This window comes from Hemitrygon akajei, unplaced genomic scaffold (genome assembly GCF_048418815.1).
Source record: "Hemitrygon akajei unplaced genomic scaffold, sHemAka1.3 Scf000089, whole genome shotgun sequence".
In the NCBI taxonomy this organism is placed as follows: Eukaryota; Metazoa; Chordata; class Chondrichthyes; order Myliobatiformes; family Dasyatidae; genus Hemitrygon; species Hemitrygon akajei.
The window spans coordinates 1,652,091-1,669,786 of NW_027331975.1; the positions used below are offsets into that span (position 1 = coordinate 1,652,091).

The 17,696-nt window shown below is 49.9% G+C and overlaps 1 protein-coding gene across 1 annotated transcript in view; it reads left to right on the forward strand.

Moving 5' to 3' along the window:
• Positions 1-17,696, forward strand: part of LOC140722801 (NACHT, LRR and PYD domains-containing protein 3-like) — a 65,360-nt gene that overhangs the window by 36,885 nt on the left and 10,779 nt on the right. The window contains exons 2-6 of the mRNA XM_073037472.1: positions 5,982-6,069; positions 8,091-8,257; positions 9,178-9,349; positions 9,449-9,499; positions 16,823-16,915. Of these exons, the coding sequence (XP_072893573.1) occupies positions 6,009-6,069; positions 8,091-8,257; positions 9,178-9,349; positions 9,449-9,499; positions 16,823-16,915 (544 nt within the window). The 5' untranslated portion in view covers positions 5,982-6,008. The remainder of the gene's footprint in view (positions 1-5,981; positions 6,070-8,090; positions 8,258-9,177; positions 9,350-9,448; positions 9,500-16,822; positions 16,916-17,696) is intronic.

Sequence of the window (17,696 nt, forward strand, 5' to 3'; positions counted from 1 at the left end):
AAAAAAGGGGCGGACTGTCCGGGACTGAGTTGAGGGGGAATGTCTCCACTCCGAGGGTGGTGAATGTCTGTAATTCACCACCATAGAGGGTGGTGAAGACTCAGTGATCATCCTCACGTAAAACAGAGATCGGCAGATGTGTGGAGACCGAAGGGATCGAGGAAATGAGGATCGTGGAGAAACATGTGGCTGAGATGGAAGAGCAGCCGCCATCTTGTTGATAGTTAGAGGGGCTGAATGGCCTCCTCTTCCTGTTTCACACTTGACGTTTCAGTGTTCCTGTTCAGTGAGGCTGGAGGAATGTGAATAGAAATTAGTGTTTGTACACATAGAAGTGATTTAAATGAAATCTGCATATTTCCTGTTTGGGTCTGAATTGTGTGCCGGGATGTGAATCGAACCGGTAACTCTGTGAGCCGGTGATGGAGTGAAGGGATTGGGGAAGATACAGAGGGAATTTTTTTTAATTAAAATGTAACTGGTGTAAATATGAAATAATTTGGAAAATGCAGCGGTGGGTAGGTAGTGTTTGTGGGGTGAGAAGCAAAATTACCAGTTCAGGTGGGTGACCCGTGGTGATCCCATCTCCCGCTCCTGTTTTATCGCATATCTGGATCCTGATACCACAGTTTTTGACCCAGGTAAAACGGAGCCGAGGATCGGGCCACCAAGTTTTCTTAAGGTGTTGAACGGGTGTTTTTCTTCTGGGCTCAGATATTTGTTTCTGAAGTTCCTTTGGAAGCAAAGACTGCTTTTCTGAGGACAGGATAAGCTCCTGTTCCAAATGCTGAGATTAAATGGGCTGTTCTGTGTTTAGAACAGTAGAAATAGACACGGTCCAGTGTTCAAACCATATGTGGAAATTTCCCCCCACTGTCACCTGTCTGTCAGGCAGCGGAAATCAAACAGAAACTCAAGTTAACACACACAAAATGCTGGAGGAACTCAACAGGCTAGACAGAATCTATGAAGAACAGTAAACAGTCAACATTTTAGAGGCTGGGACGGCCTGCTAAGATCTTGCACTAGTTTGTGTGCGTTACATTTAGATTTGAGAAAGTCGGGACGCTGGAGATCCGCACTACAAGCGGAAAATGTTTGAAGCCATTCTACCGAAAGTTTGGGAACCTGAATTGTTACTTAGTTCCTCTCCCCACAGCTGTTCCTTACCTGCTGGCCGTTTCAAATAATTGCAGATAACTTTTTAATTACATTCACTCTGGAATTATTTAAATCTCCTGATAATTGTACGTAGGTGCTCTTTTTGTAATGTTTCGAGAACAATAAAATCATCACTGTTTTTGTTTCCCGTAAATTCTCCTGGTACCGATTTGCCTGAAAATGTGTTCAGTACAGGTGTTGCTAACAATGTTCACAAGAATGATGACAGGAATGACAGGCTTTAACTATGAGGAGTGTTTGATGGATCTGGGCCTGTGCTCAGTGGAGTTCAGAGCGACGGGACAGGGTGCGATCCTACTTAAACCTCTGAATGTTGAATAGCCTGAATTGAGTGGACGTGGAGAGGATATTTCCATTGGTCAGAGAGTCTGAAATCCAAGGTTGCACCTTCAGAATAAAGAAACTTCCCTTTAAAACTGAGATGAGAGGAATTTCTTCGGCTAATGGTTAATCTGTGGAAATTGTTTCCACATGGGGTGTTGGAGGCTGTTATTGTGATACAGCTGAGACTACTATGTTCATGACTGTAAGGAGATTGAGGATTTAAGGAAGAACGTAGGAGAATAAGGTTGGATCAGACTGGATGGACCAAATAGCCTTATTATACTGGTTTTACGGGTTTTAAGAGCCCATGGTCTGCTCTTATCAAATTATCGTATTGCTTTGCACTGTTGTAACTGTATGTTATAATTATGTGGTTTTTTTGGTCAGTTAGTCTTGGTCTGTCTTGTGTTTATGTGATATCATACTGGAGGAACATTGAATTTCCCCTTGGGGATGAATAAAGTATCTATCTATCTATCTATCTATCTACTGTGAACAGAAGGATATCACCTCCAGATGTTGCAGTGTGAGGGACGATTATATATTTGTTCTCTGAGATCATTCTACTTGCAAGCGGTGTTCAAATTTCAATGAGGTTTGCTTTTAAAAACAGTAAGATCTGGTGGTTTTCGAAGTTATTTTAGGAGTCCAGGAACGTCTTGAAAACTTGTCCCTACTCGATCGTACATTGAAAGTTTAAAAATAGAAATGGGCACAGCATCGTGTCCTAATAGTGTTCTAAAATCTCCTATTAATGTTTACTATTAATAGTGTTATTAATTCACTAATTAATTAGGATCCAGGCATGGTACAGCAAGGCAAGTTGAGGCATCAGGAGGAAAGTGAAGGGAAGGGATAGGGGCAGGGGGTTTGGGCAGGAATAATCCAGCCGCCAGAGGCTGAATCCTGAAGCTGTTTACAAAGCCAGCCCAAACAAGGGGATGCTGGAGGAAACAGGAAAACCTGGAATAAGGAACTTGGACGGGATGGTGAACCGGAATGCCGATTCCATGGACCGGACCATGACAATGTCATGATCTGGCATATTAATGCGTGGCTGAAAAACTGGTGTAGGGGGCAGGGTTTAGGGTTCCTGATTCATTGGGGGCTCTTTTGGGGAAGGGACCACCTGTACAAAAAGGATGGATTACACCTGAAGTCAAATTGTCTGAGTAGGCAGGGTTAATAGTGCTGTTAGGCAGAGTTTAACAGAGGGTGGGAACCGGAGTGATTGGGCTGAGGAAGGGGAGAACAGAAATAAATCGAAGATAACCTGTATTAGAGATGATAGAAATGACAGGCAGGAGCTGAGGCTTAATCACAGCCAGTGGCATGAGTTACAGGCAATAGAGTCATGGTGCAATTAAAACAGAAGCAACAAATGCTGGACTGAGAGTGTTGTACTTGAATGCACGCAGCATAAGGAATAAAATGGACGATCTTGAAATTCAGCTGCAGATTGGCAACTATGACGTAGTGTCCATCTCTGAATCTTGGCTAAAGAATGGCTGCCATTGGGAACTGAATGTCCAAGGATACACTGTGTATCGGAGAGATAGATTGGTAGGCAGATATGGGAGTGATATGGCCCTGTCTAGAAGAACTAATATTAAATCATTAGAAAGGGATGACATACCATTGGAAGGTGTAGAGTCGATATGGGTTGAGTTAAATGGAAAGTGTATAAGGACCCTAATGGCAGCTTTATACAGGCCTCCAAACAGCAGCCGCGATGTGGATTACAATTTACAGCAGGAGATAGAAAAGGCCTGTCAGAAGGGCAATATCATGATAATCGTTGGGGATTTTAACATGAAAATGAGTTAGGTAAACCAGGTTAGTACTGGACCTCAAGAGAATGAAATGGTAGAGTGTCAAAGGGATGTTTTTTTTTAAGAACAGCTTGTTGTTGAGCCCAGTCGGGAATCGTCTGTGCTGGATTGGCTGTTGTGCAATGATCCAGAAGTGATAAGGGAGCTTAAGGTTAAGGAACACTTAGGGAACAGTAATCACAATATGATCGAGTTCACATTGAAATTTGAGTGTGCAGGCTGATCGGCAGAAAACAAAGAGTGGGAAAGAAGGGATCCTATTCTGGCTGGCTGCCGGTTACCAGTGGAGATCCTCAGGGGTCGATGTTGGGACCACTGCTTTTTACGATGTATGTCGATATGGACTATGGGATTAATGGATTACTGGCTAAATTTGCCGATGAAACTAATGTAGGTGGAGGAGCTGGTAGTGTTGAGGAATAAGAGAGTCTGTAGATAGACTTAGGTAGTTTAGGGGAATAGGCAAAGAAATGGCAAATGAAATACAATGTTGGAAAGTGTATGGTCAGGCACTTTGTTGGAAGCAATCAATGGGCAGACTGTTATTTAGATGGGGAGAGAATTCAAAATGCAGAGATGCAAAATGACTTGGAGTCCTTGTGCAGGACACCCCAAAAGGTTAACCTCCAGGGTGAGTCCGTGGTGAAGCAGGCGAATACAATGTTAGCATTCATTTTTAGAGGTATAGAATATGAGAGCAGGGATGTGATGCTGGGGCTCCATAAGATACTCGTGAGACACACTTGGAATATTGTGTGCAGTTTTGGGCTCCTTAATTTAGAAGTGATATACTGACATTGGAGAGGGTTCAAAGAAGGTTCTCCAGAATGATTCCAGTGATTAACGGGTTACCGTCTATTGAACACGTGGCTGCTCTTGGGCTATGTTCCCTGGAGTTCAAAAGAATGAGGGAGGGAATCTCATAGAAAAAATCCAAATGTCAAAAGGCCTGAGAAGATTAGGTATGGCAAAGTTATTTCCCATGGCAGGGGATTCCAGGACAAAAGGACACAACTTCAGGATTGAAGGACATCCATTTAGAACAGAGATGCGAAGAACTTACTTTAGTCAAAGGGTGGTAAATCTATTGAATTTGTTGCCACGAACGGCTGTGGAGGTTAAGTCATTAGGTGTATTTAACGCAGAGATATACAGGTTCTTGATTAACCAGCACATCAAAGGGTATGGGGTGAAAGCAGGGGAGTGGGGATGACTAGAAGAATTAGACCAGTCTATGATTGAATGGCATAGCAGACTGGATGGGCCGAATGACCTACCTCTGCTCCTATATCTTATGGTCCTATATTTCAAATAATCGTCAGATTGAGAAACATTTGTTGAGAGTGTAGCCAAACAAATTTGTCATTGTTCGCGACCCCCAAGGATTTGTTATGGTTGTATGATGTGTCCTCAACTCCAATAGCGATTGCAAAAGTTGGTGATTGTAAAGGTTGGTGTATTCGATCCTTTATTAGAAATCAGTTAACATGCAATCTTGTAGTGATGGAACTCAAGTCCACCCGAGTGTAAATTCAGTGTATTGGAGTGGATAATAATCAAAGGTATGACATCCATCAATTCCCAGCTGTGAACAAAGCACAGATATTTAACTGATTCCCTTCACTTTTACCCCTCCCTACCCCACCCCACCCCACCCCACAGCATAAGAAAATCATAAATACGCTAGACAGAATACAATGCAGACAGAGAGCAGATACATGGCTGATACAGATAGGCTCAGCTTTGATTACACGGTCTTCGACCCGAAGTATCAACGTACCGTCTGCCTTGTTCAATAATTCCAGCATTTTGTTTTAGTTATTGTCAATCAGTTTTTGCCAGCTTGCTGTTTTTGATGTATGGTGGGTCTGCATTGTGTTTAACAAAGTGCCATGTAACTATCTGATAATAGCCAGATGAATGCAAAAATAAATCTTGACCGGAGATTAGGTGCTAACAATGATCTTAAAATCCTGCCAGAGAAAATGTGGTTTCTGGACAAGATGCCAGAAAAGACTATAGACTGCATTGTTCAGGATTCATTGTTCATTGAACAAGACTGCATTGTTCAGGATGTAGAGTATTTCTATGTAGACTCACTCCACATGTATTGCCGTAGGTGTCAAGGCCAGGCAATGATAACCTGAAAGGGGACGGTGAGAATCAGGTGTGACTGAGAAATCTGTATAATCCAGTGACGAGAGGAATAGACGTCCCATTGGTCAGCAGAAATGCTTCACCTAACACTGCTGGAACAGCTATCCATTACTCACCAGAGCGCCACCAATGGTAGGAGGACCAAAGCAGAGCGTGTTGTCTGATCAATCTGCCTCGCCATTCCATTGACAAATCACTCACAGTCCAGGACACAAGATTGGTTCTATAAAGGGAGTTGCCTGTAATACAGCGAGTAGATACTCCGGGGAATCCCCAAAAGGTGAACAATCCAGGGATAGAGGGGAAATGGGTATTCTGTGATTGTGGGTGGATGGGCGCAGGTCGATTAGGTCGTATCAAGTCTTCAGTGGATAGGCCTAAGATGTTTGGAAGTGTGTTGCTCTGCTTAACAACAAAACAGTGTTCTCCTTTATACTTCAATTAATGCCTGATGCTCTACTGTTAATTCTGTTTGATACATCGCAGCAAAATCTCACGACAACTGTCCTCAACATGGCTGAACGGGCGGGTAGTGGAAGAGTTCCAGTGATGTCAATATCTGGAAAGGTCACGGGTATGTCGGCAATTGCCTTGACTCTGTATCTGGGTTTAATGCTGTGTCTGCACTTCACAAAATATTTGTGAAATCAGCAGAGAGATGAGAGAGTTAACATCCCTAAGGGAACAGTCACACGTGGAAGGAGTAAAATCCCCTCTCCATCTCTCCCCACCGCTCCCTTCCCCCTCTCCTATACATCTCTGCCCAACCCTCCGTTCCACCTCTCCTGTCCAGCACTCCCCACCCCTACCTTCACTCCTCTCCAACTAATCCCACCCCTCCCTTCACCCTCTCCTCTCCCTCACTCTCCACACCTCCCTACCCCCTCTCTTCCCCATCTCTCCACACCCGTCCCTTCCCCCTCTCCTCCCCATCTCTGCCCACCCCTCCGTTACCTCTCTCCTCCGTCTCTCCCCACACCTCCCATCCTCCTCTTCTCTCTCTCCACCCCTCCCTTCCCCCTCGCCTCTGCATCATTCCCCACCCCTCCCTCCCCCTCACCTCCCCCTCCCCATCCCTCCGTTCCTCCCCAACCCTCCTCTCTCTCCTCTCTGTCACTCCCCACCCCTCCCATCCTGCTCTACTCTCCCTCTCCCCACCAATCATTTCCCCCCACCACTCCGTCTCTACCCAGCACTCCCTTTCCCCTCTCCTCTGTCTCTCCCCACCGCTCCGTTACACTCCTCTCTGTCTCTCCACATCCCTCCCTCCACCCTCTCCTCTCACTCTCTCCGCACCCATCCCTTCCCCCTCCATCTCGCCACATCCCTCCCTTCCTCTCTCCCTTCCCCCTCTCATCTCCGTCTCCACACACCCCACTCTTCCGTCTCTCCAGTCCTCTCGCCCCATCCCTCCCTTCTCCCTCTCGTCAACGTCTCTCCCCATGCCCTTCCCCCTCTCCTCTCACTCTCCACGACCCTCACTTACCCCTCTCCTCTCCCTCTCTCCCCACCGCTCCTTTCTGCCTCTCCTTTCGGTCCCCACCCTTCCCTTCCCCCTCCTCTCCATCTCTGACCTCTCCTCCCTTCCCCTTCTCCGCTCCGTCTCTACCTTCCCCCCTTCTCTTCCTCTCTCCCCTCCTCTCTGTTTCTCCCCACCCCTCCCTTCCCCCTCCTCTCTGTTTCTCCCCACCCTCCCTTCCCCCACTCCTCTCCGTCTCTCCCGACCCCTCCCTTCTCCCTCTCCTCTCAGACACTCCCCACCCTTCCCTTCCCTCTCCTCTCTGTCTCTCCACCCCTCCCCCCTCCTCTCCCTTTTGCCTCACCACTCCCTTCCCCCTCATCTCTCTATCTGCCCACCCCTCCCTTCCCCCTCTCCTCCACTTCACTCCCCACACCTTCCTTCCCCCTCTCCTCTCCCTCTACCCACCCCTCCCTTCCCCCTCTCCTCTCCTTCTACCCACCCCTCCCTTCCCACTCTCCTCTCCCTCTCCCCACTATTCCTTTCTCCCTCTCCTCTCAGTCTCTCCACAACCCTCACTTAGCCCTCTCCTCTCCCTCTCTCCCCACCACTCCTTCTCCCCCTCCTCTCCATCTCTCAACTCCCCTCCCTTCCCCTCCCCTCTCCATCTCTCCCTATCCCTCCCTTTCCCCTCTTCTCTCCCTCTCTCCCACCCCTCCCTTCCCCCTCTCCTCTCTGTTTCTCCCCACCTCTCCCTTCCCCCTCTCCTCTCCGTCTCTCCCCACCTCTCCCTTCCCCCTCTCCTCTCCGTCTCTCCCAACCCCTCCCTTCCCCCTCTCCTCTCCGTCACATCCCTCCTTCCCTTCCCCTATCCTGTCCGTCTTCCGCACCTACCCTTCCCCCTCCCTCTCCCTACCAGCTTTCTATCCCACCTCCGGCTCACCACCCGCCCCGCCTCAGCACCGGATCTCTGACCGCTCCCTATTTGACTCTCGTCTCCAGACCTCTCTACACCTACCGTACTTATTTTACACTGTGTTTGTTGACCTGCCACACCATCTTTAGGTTCCAGAAAGAAAGTTACTGCCCAATATTGGGTCAGCAATTTCTTTAATGCTCCTCATTCTCCATCACAGGCCCGGGCTCAGCAATCACCGAGCTCCTGGAAAGCTGGGACGATTCCCAGCTCCTGCAGTTGACAGATATCTACCAGGACAGGCTGGAGCAGGCGATGGAAGGAGGGGTGCACGGAGTGAGCCTGGCGTTAATGGCCGAGAATCAGTTCAGCGGAGAGGAACATCGGGTGAGTGTGAGGGAGAATGAGTTTGAATTTTCACACATCACAGCACTGATGGGTGTTGAATTCTAACTCATCGGATATTAAATAACATAAAAGAACAACTGGGAAATAAATACTGTACCTGCAATCACAAACATGTGAATCTGAACCAGTGATGGAAAGGGGTGAAAAGACCCCGCGGACTGGTGGGTAGCTGCTCAATGTTCAGAGTGAGTTGAGCAGGTAACAGTTGTGTGGGCTTACAGTATTAAATGAAAATATGACAGGAAGTTTCGGTTTGGGATGAACGTGCAGCGTGACGGCAGGATGTCAGTGAGAACCAGGACATCATTTGTGGGTGCCTCAGGAGCTCCAGTGTGTTCTGTTCTGTGTGGCGATGATTGTGTTACAATCTGTAACTGCAAACAGTGTGAATCGGGGAATACTGCCATGTTCTAATGTGTAATCACCGAACAAACCTACACTGGAAAAGGCAAAGGAAAGGAATCAGGTGTCAGCTGGTAATCCGCTGTCATGCTGGACACTGGCGGACTGAGGAGATGAATCACATCATCTTTTCTGCAACTTCTCCGAGACTGCTCACTCTGTTATAAAAACCCTCCTGACTTCTTTCTTCATCTGTGATCGTTATTTTCTGATTTCTGTTTTACACCGTCAGATCCAGTGAGGGATTATTTATGGATTTGGAGCCACGTCAATGAAGCGGTCACAGACCAGCCAGGATCTCATTGACTGGTGGACCAGGTTCACGGTGAATGTTCCTCCGTGTGCTCTGCACTCAGAATGTACAGTCCATGTCCAGACAGGATCAGCACCCGTCCGGGTGACTGCTCAGTGTGATCCCGTTACAGAGCACATCATTTACTTCTCATTCTCTGTGTGAATCTGTCAGTCCCCAATATGTTCACTGTTACTCTTCACAGAAAATCTCTGATCTCGCTGATAAGGGAGAGTGGGTGGACAGTTCTAAACTCCTCCTGAGCCTGGTGATGGAGAAAGGCTCCCGCGCCCGGAGGGTGATGTGGGAAACCTTTGTGAAAATGCGGATTGGTGTCCCAAAGTTTGACAAAATACTGAAAGAAATACAGGAACATGGTGAGAGAGTATCAGAGATTAATTTAATTTTGTATTCAGACATTACATACTTATAATTTGAGGAATTGAAACGTGTGAAATTATTTTAAATCTGAACAGGTTGTGTTCCGGTCCGTCAATGCATACCAGAGATTCCCTGTGAGCTGAAAGGTAAGTGAAGAAACCTCTGTTTTCAACAAAGGTTGATATTATGTAGGGCCATGTCGTTGTTGAGCCAAGGGGACTTGATCAGGTAAATGTTCCACCGTGACACAGAGTACAGTGAGACACAGGGAAAATATTTTGTTGGAGGGAGAGATTTCACAGGACAGCATGAGGAACAACGCAGAGAGATGGGGGCTTTGCTGAAAGAGTTCACTCCTCTCCGGGTCCCGCAACTACAGATCCCTCCACCCAAGTCAGAATGAAGAAGAGGGCAATCTGAGGACCGAAATTATGGGAAATGTCTTATTCTGAAAGGTGAAATTTTTTCCCTACAACCACCCAACCCCCGGTACAGGCCTCATCTTAATTCCCTCAGATCCTACAGGAAATCATTTTTAGAACCGGGAGTCCATTGAAGTTCTCATCACAGAATAACAATGATAATGAGAAAAGCAGGTAGCACCCCAACTCGTCTGTTCAACCCCAAAGCAGCATATGAAATCAACTATAGACACATCTGCACTTCCTTACTGCAAACACTGCCAAAGTTATCCAGTTTAATTTCCCACTCAGTAATACTGGGAATCCCATCAGGAGACAGTGTTACTGAGGGTGTGATGGGGACAAAATCTTCAGCTCAGTCCACAGAAGCTGAAATTGATGTGACGTGTGATGGACACTGTGGAAGGGTGAGAGATGGGAATTAGGACAGAGAAACCGAGCGTTGTGGGATTGTGGCAAGGAAGGTGGAAAGGACTGAAAATATCTATAAATAATATTCCAATTAATTAAATTGTGACCGTCCGGATAAGAAACTCACTATTGTACATCTGTAAGCACACTGTGTCTGTAAAAATGGAGCCCGAGGCAGTGCATGGACAAAAGAGATTGCAAGGCTTCATAATCACAGACTGAGTTGGATTACTCAACTGCACATTTAACAGAGGAGACAACGTGGTGAAGACAGATATCGTAAAAATTATTAATCTTAAAGTAGCCCATGTTTTATCTGATTTCTCAAAGCCCTTGAACAGAAATATAAAGAATCTGGACCACAACCCTTATTCAGCCTGTCTCATTTCCAAGAACAAATTCCAAAGATGTTAATATTCAAACGGCACCAAAGGAAGTGGTCAAACTGCTCACGTTTCTGTCACCTGTGATAATGCTTTTCCCATCTACATTCAGCCAATAAAACCCCTCCGTTCCCCTGCACTAAGGATTTGGTAATTTTCTACAATTTCCTGGCAAACTTATTCTTCACTGTTCTTCATGCTGTTTGCTGAGGGAACAGTCACAGCAGTAAAGTTCCCACATCTATTTCTGAATACAGAACAGACCTCTCCCTGATTATTGAAGAAAATTATTTCTCCCACTGTCACATTCTGTAAAGTAAACATTTCAACAATCAATGTTTTCGTACGCTCCCTGTTTTACCCGAATACATTGTCTGGAGAGCCTACACACTCCCCGACAGGTCCTGACAAATTGTGAGACACCTCACAGACCTGGCAGGTTCCTAACACACAGTGAGACCCTCCACACTCCTGATAGATTCCTGACACACTTTAAGACCCCACACACCCCTGACAGGGTCCTGACACACTGTGAGACCCCACACACCCCTGACAGGGTCCAGACAAACTGTGCGACCCCACACACCCCTGACAGGGTCCCGACACACGGTGAGAACCCACACACCCCTGACAAGGTCCTGACACACTGCGAGACCACAATCCCCCCCCCACCCCGGAAGGTTCCTGAAACACTGTGAGAAACAACACACCCCTGACGGGGTCCTGACACGCTGTGAGACCCCACACACTGCTGGCAGGGTCCTGTCACACTGTAAGAACCCACACACCCCTGACAGGGTCCTGACACACTGTGAGACTCCACACACACCTAACAGGGTCCTGACACACTGTGAGACCGCACACACCCCTGACAGGGTCCTGACACACTGTGAGACTCCACACACACCTAACAGGGTCCTGACACACTGTGAGACTCCACACACACCTAACAGGGTCCTGACACACTGTGAGACCCCACACACTCCTGTCAGGGTCCTGACACACTGTGAGACTCCACACACCCCTGACAGGTTCCTGACGCACTGTGAGACCCCACACACCCCTGACAGGGTCCTGACACACTGTGAGAGCCCACACACCCCTGACAGGGTCCTGACAAACTGTGAGACCCCACACACCCCTGACAGGGTCCTGACAAACTGTGAGACTCCACACACCCCTGACAGGGTCCTGACACACTGTGAGACCCCACACACCCCTGACAGGGTCCTGACAAACTGTGAGACTCCACACACCCCTGACAGGGTCCTGACACACTGTGAGACCCCACACACCCCTGACAGGGTCCTGACACACTGTGAGACCCCACACACCCCTGACAGGGTCCTGACAAACTGTGAGACTCCACACACCCCTGACAGGGTCCTGACACACTGTGAGACCCCACACACCCCTGACAGGTTCCTAACACACTGTGAGACCCCACACACCCCTGGCAGGGTTCTGACACACTGTGAGACCCCACACACCCCTGACAGGTTCCTGACACACTGTGAGACCCCACACACCCCTGGCAGGGTCCTGACACACTGTGAGACCGCGCACACCCCTGACAGGTTCCTGACACACTGTGAGACCGCACACACCCCTGACAGGGTCCTGACACGCTGTGAGACCCCACACACTGCTAGCAGGGTCCTGTCACACTGTGAGAACCCACACACCCCTGACAGGGTCCTGACACACTGTGAGACTCCACACACACACCTAACAGGGTCCTGACACACAGTGAGACCCCACACACCCCTGACAGGGTCCTGACATGCTGTGAGACCCCACACACTGCTGGCAGGGTCCTGTCACACTGTGAGAACCCACACACCCCTGACAGGGTCCTGACACACTGTGAGACTCCACACACACCTAACAGGGCCCTGACACACTGTGAGACGGCACACACCCCTGACAGGTTCCTGACGCACGGTGAGAACACACACACCCCTGACTGGGACCTGACACACTGTTAGACTCCACATACCCCTGACAGGGTCCTGACACACGGTGAGACTCCACACACCCCTGACAGGGTCCTGACACACTGTGAGAACCCACACACCCCTGACAGGGTCCTGACACACTGTGACACCCCACACACCCCTGACATGGTCCCGACACACTGTGAGACCCCACACACCCCTGACAGGGTCCCGACACACTGTGAGAACCCACACACCCTTGTCTGGGACCTGACACACTGTGAGACTCCACATAGCCGTGGTTTCGGTCATGACAAACTGTGAGACCTCACACACCCCTGACAGGGTCCTGACACACTGTGCGACTCCACACACCCCTGACAGGGTCCTGACACACTGTGCGACTCCACACACCGCTGACAGGGTCCTGACAGACTGTGAGACCCCACACATCCCTGACAGGGTCAGAACACACTGTGAAACCCCACACACCCCTGACAGGGACCTGACACACTGAGACCCCACACACCCCTGACAGGGTCCTGACACACTGTGAGACCCCACACACTCCTGACAGGGTCCTGACACACTGTGAGACCCCACACAACCCTGTCCGGGTCCTGGCACACAGTGAGACCCCACACACCCCTGACAGGGACCTGACACACTGTGAGACCCCACACACCCATGACGGGTTCCCGACATGCTGTGAGACGCCACTCAACCTTGGCAGGATATTGTTCCGCTGTGAGAACCCACACACCCCTGACAGCTTACTGACACACTGTCAGACTCCACATAACCCTGGTAGGGTCCCGACGCACGGTGAGAACACACACACCCCTGACTGGGACCTGACACACTGTTAGACTCCACATACCCCTGACAGGGTCCTGACACACTGTGAGATCCCACACACCCCTGACAGGGTCCTGACACACTGTGAGACCCCACACACTCCTGACAGGTTCCTGACACACTGTGACACCCCACACACCCCTGACATGGTCCCGACACAAGGTGAGACCCCACACACTTCTGACATGGTCCCGACACACTGTGAGTCCCACACCCCTGACAGGGTCCTGACATACTGTGAGACCCCACAGACCCTTGACAGGGTCCCGACACACTGTGAGAACCCACACACACCCCTGACAGGGTCCTGACACACTGTGAGACCCCACACACCACTGACAGGGTCCTGACAAACTGTGAGACCCCACACACCCCTGACAGGGTCCTGACATACTGTGAGACCCCGCAGACCCTTGACAGGGTCCCGACACACTGTGAGAACCCACACCCACCTGACAGGGTCCTGACACACTGTGAGACCACACCCACACACCCCTGACAGGGTCCTGACACACTGTGAGACCCCACACACTCCTGTCAGGGTCCTGACACACTGTGAGACTCCACATACCTCTGGCAGGGTACTGACACACTGTGAGAACCCACACACATGGCTGACCGTGTCCTAACACACTGTGAGACCCCACACACCCATGACGGCGTCCCGACATGCTGTGAGACGCCACTCAACCTTGGCAGGATATTGTTCCGCTGTGAGAACCCACACACCCCTGACAGCTTACTGACACACTGTCAGACTCCACATAACCCTGGTAGGGTCCCGACGCACGGTGAGAACACACACACCCCTGACTGGGACCTGACACACTGTTAGACTCCACATACCCCTGACAGGGTCCTGACACACTGTGACACCCCACACACCCCTGACATGGTCCCGACACAAGGTGAGACCCCACACACTTCTGACATGGTCCCGACACACTGTGAGACCCCACACACCCCTGACAGGGTCCTGACATACTGTGAGACCCCGCAGACCCTTGACAGGGTCCCAACACACTGTGAGAACCCACACACACCCCTGACAGGGTCCTGACACACTGTGAGACCCCACACACCCCTGACAGGGTCCTGACACAAGGTGAGACCCCACACACTTCTGACATGGTCCCGACACACTGTGAGACCCCACACACCCCTGACAGGGTCCTGACACACTGTGAGACTCCACACACCCCTGACAGGGTCCTGACACAAGGTGAGACCCCACACACCCCTGTCTGGGACCTGACACACTGTGAGACTCCACACATCCCTGACAGGGTCCTGACACACTGTGAGACCCCACACACCATTGACAGGGTCCAGACACACTGTGAGACCCCACACATCCCTGACAGGGTCAGAACACACTGTGAGACCCCACACACCCCTGACAGGGACCTGACACACTGTGAGACCCCACACACCCATGACGGCGTCCCGACATGCTGTGAGACGCCACTCAACCCTGGCAGGATATTGATCCGCTGTGAGAACCCACACACCCCTGACAGCTTACTGACACACTGTCAGACTCCACATAACCCTGGTAGGGTCCCGACGCACGGTGAGAACACACACACCCCTGACTGGGACCTGACACACTGAGAGACCCCACACACCCCTGACAGGGTCCTGACACACTGAGAGACCCCACACACCCCTGACAGGTTCCTGACACACTGAGAGACCCCACACACCCCTGACAGGTTCCTGACACACTGTGAGACCCCACACACCCCTGACAGGGTCCTGACACACTGTGAGACCCCACACACTCCTGACAGGGTCCTGACACACAGTGAGACTCCACATACCCCTGACACGGTCCTGACACACTGTGAGACCCCGCACACCCCTGACAGGGTCCTGACACACTGTGAGACCCCGCACACCCCTGACAGGGTCCTGACACACTGTGAGACTCCACATACCCCTGACAGGGTCCCAACACACTGTGAGACTCCACATACCCCTGGTAGGGTCCTGACACACAGTGACACCCCTCACACCCCTGACATGGTCCCGACATCAAGGTGAGACCCCACACACTTCTGACATGGTCCCGACACACTGTGAGACCCCACACACCCCTGACAGGGTCCTGACACACTGAGAGACCCCACACACCCCTGACAGGGTCCGGACACACTGTGAGACCCCACACACCCCTGACAGAGTCCTGACATACTGTGAGACCCCACAGACCCTTGACAGGGTCCCGACACACTGTGAGAACCCACACACACCCCTGACAGGTTCCTGACACACTGTGAGACCCCACACACCACTGACAGGGTCCTGACAAACTGTGAGACCCCACACACCCCTGACAGGGTCCTGACATACTGTGAGACCCGCAGACCCTTGACAGGGTCCCGACACACTGTGAGAACCCACACCCACCTGACAGGGTCCTGACACACTTAGAGACCACACACACACACCCCTGACAGGGTCCTGACACACTGTGAGACCCCGCACACCCCTGACAGGGTCCTGACACACTGTGAGACTCCACATACCCCTGACAGGGTCCCAACACACTGTGAGACTCCACATACCCCTGGTAGTGTCCTGACACACTGTGAGACCCCACACTCCTCTGGCAGGATCCTGACAAACTGTGAGGCACCATTCACCCCTGACAGTGTCCAGACACTCTGTGAGACCCCACACACCCCTGACAGGGACCTGACACACTGAGAGAGCCCACACACACATGACCGGGTCCTGACACACTACGGGACCCCACACACCCCTGGCAGTGTCCTGACACACTGTGAGACCCCACACACCCCTGGCAGTGTCCTGACACACTGTGAGACCCCACACACACCTGACAGGGTCCTGACACACTGTGAGAACCCACATAACCCTGGCAGAGTCTTGACACACTGTCAGACCACACACCTGACAGGGTGTCATATAACTAATTATCTGATAATAGCCAGGTGATATGCTTAAAGAAATCTTAACCGAGTTTTAGTGCTAATAATGATCTTAAAGTCCTGCTGGAAAAATGATAGTGGTTCAGGACAAGATATTATGATACTATGGGTGAGACTGCATTGTTCAGGATGTCAGATTGTTTCTCTATAGAGTCAAATCATATATTGCCATAGGTGTCAATGCCAGGCAATGTTAAACTGTGGTAGGATGACCACATTCGCCATTCCATTGACACATCCCTCCAGGGCACAAGATTTTTACCTAATAGGGATTTGCCAGCAATATAGTGAGTAGATACCCCAGAGAATCCCAGCATGGTGCACAATCCATGGGGAGATCGATCTGTGGGTGGATGGACGCGGGTGGATCTGGCTGTGTCAAGCCTTTAGTGGATAGGTCCAAGATATTTGGAAATGTTTGCCTCAGTTGAAAAACAAAACAGTGTTCTGCTTTACACCTCAATTAATATCTGACCCTACTGTTAATTTTGTTTGTTACAGAGCATCAAAATCTGAGCACAACTGTCCTCAAAATGGCTCAAGGAGTGGGCAGGAGAGAAGTTCCAGTGATGTTAAGATCAGGAAAGGACATGGGTATGTTAGCAAATTATTTTAATTTTTAAATATTTCCTTGACACTGTGTCTGAGTTTATTCCAATATCAGCAATTCACAAAATATTTGTAAAAACTGAGCAGAGATATGAGACAGAGTTAGCAGTCACACGTGGAAGGAGCACAATTATTGTCTGCTTTTTGCTCTTCAAACAGACAGTGATGCACAATAAAACAGTGAGGTGTTCCAGAGCACAAGACATTCTGCAGATGCTGAAAGCTTTGAGCAACACAAAGACACACAAAATATTGGCGGAACTCAGCATCCATGGAGAGAAATAAACAGTTAATGTTTCAGATCAGGACCACAAAATATAGAAAATAATGTGACAATATCTAGAATTTCTGTCCCCTCATTTCCAGTCTGATGAAGCACCCTAAATGTTGGCTGTTTATTCTCCTCGATAGATGCTGCCTGACCTGCTGAGTACCTCCAGCATTTTGTGAGATATGCCAGAGATTTGCTGAGGAAGGGGTTGACCAGGCAGGCAGACATAACCCAGAGCAAAGCGGTGGTGATGGGCAGTACCAGGAGAGTGATGGTGATGGGTTACTATATTCTCAGGAATAAGCAGAGTCCTTTCCAAACAGAGAGGTATATTCCTGGGGACTAGAAAGGGCAGCCTTCAACAGATGGAGCCAAGCCCCACCACAACCCTGCTCGATCTGAACCCCCACCCAGCCTGCGCTCATTTCACCAACCCCGCTTATTCCTCCCTCGCACCCTTTATATATATCTTGGACTGTGTTTGGTGACCTGGTG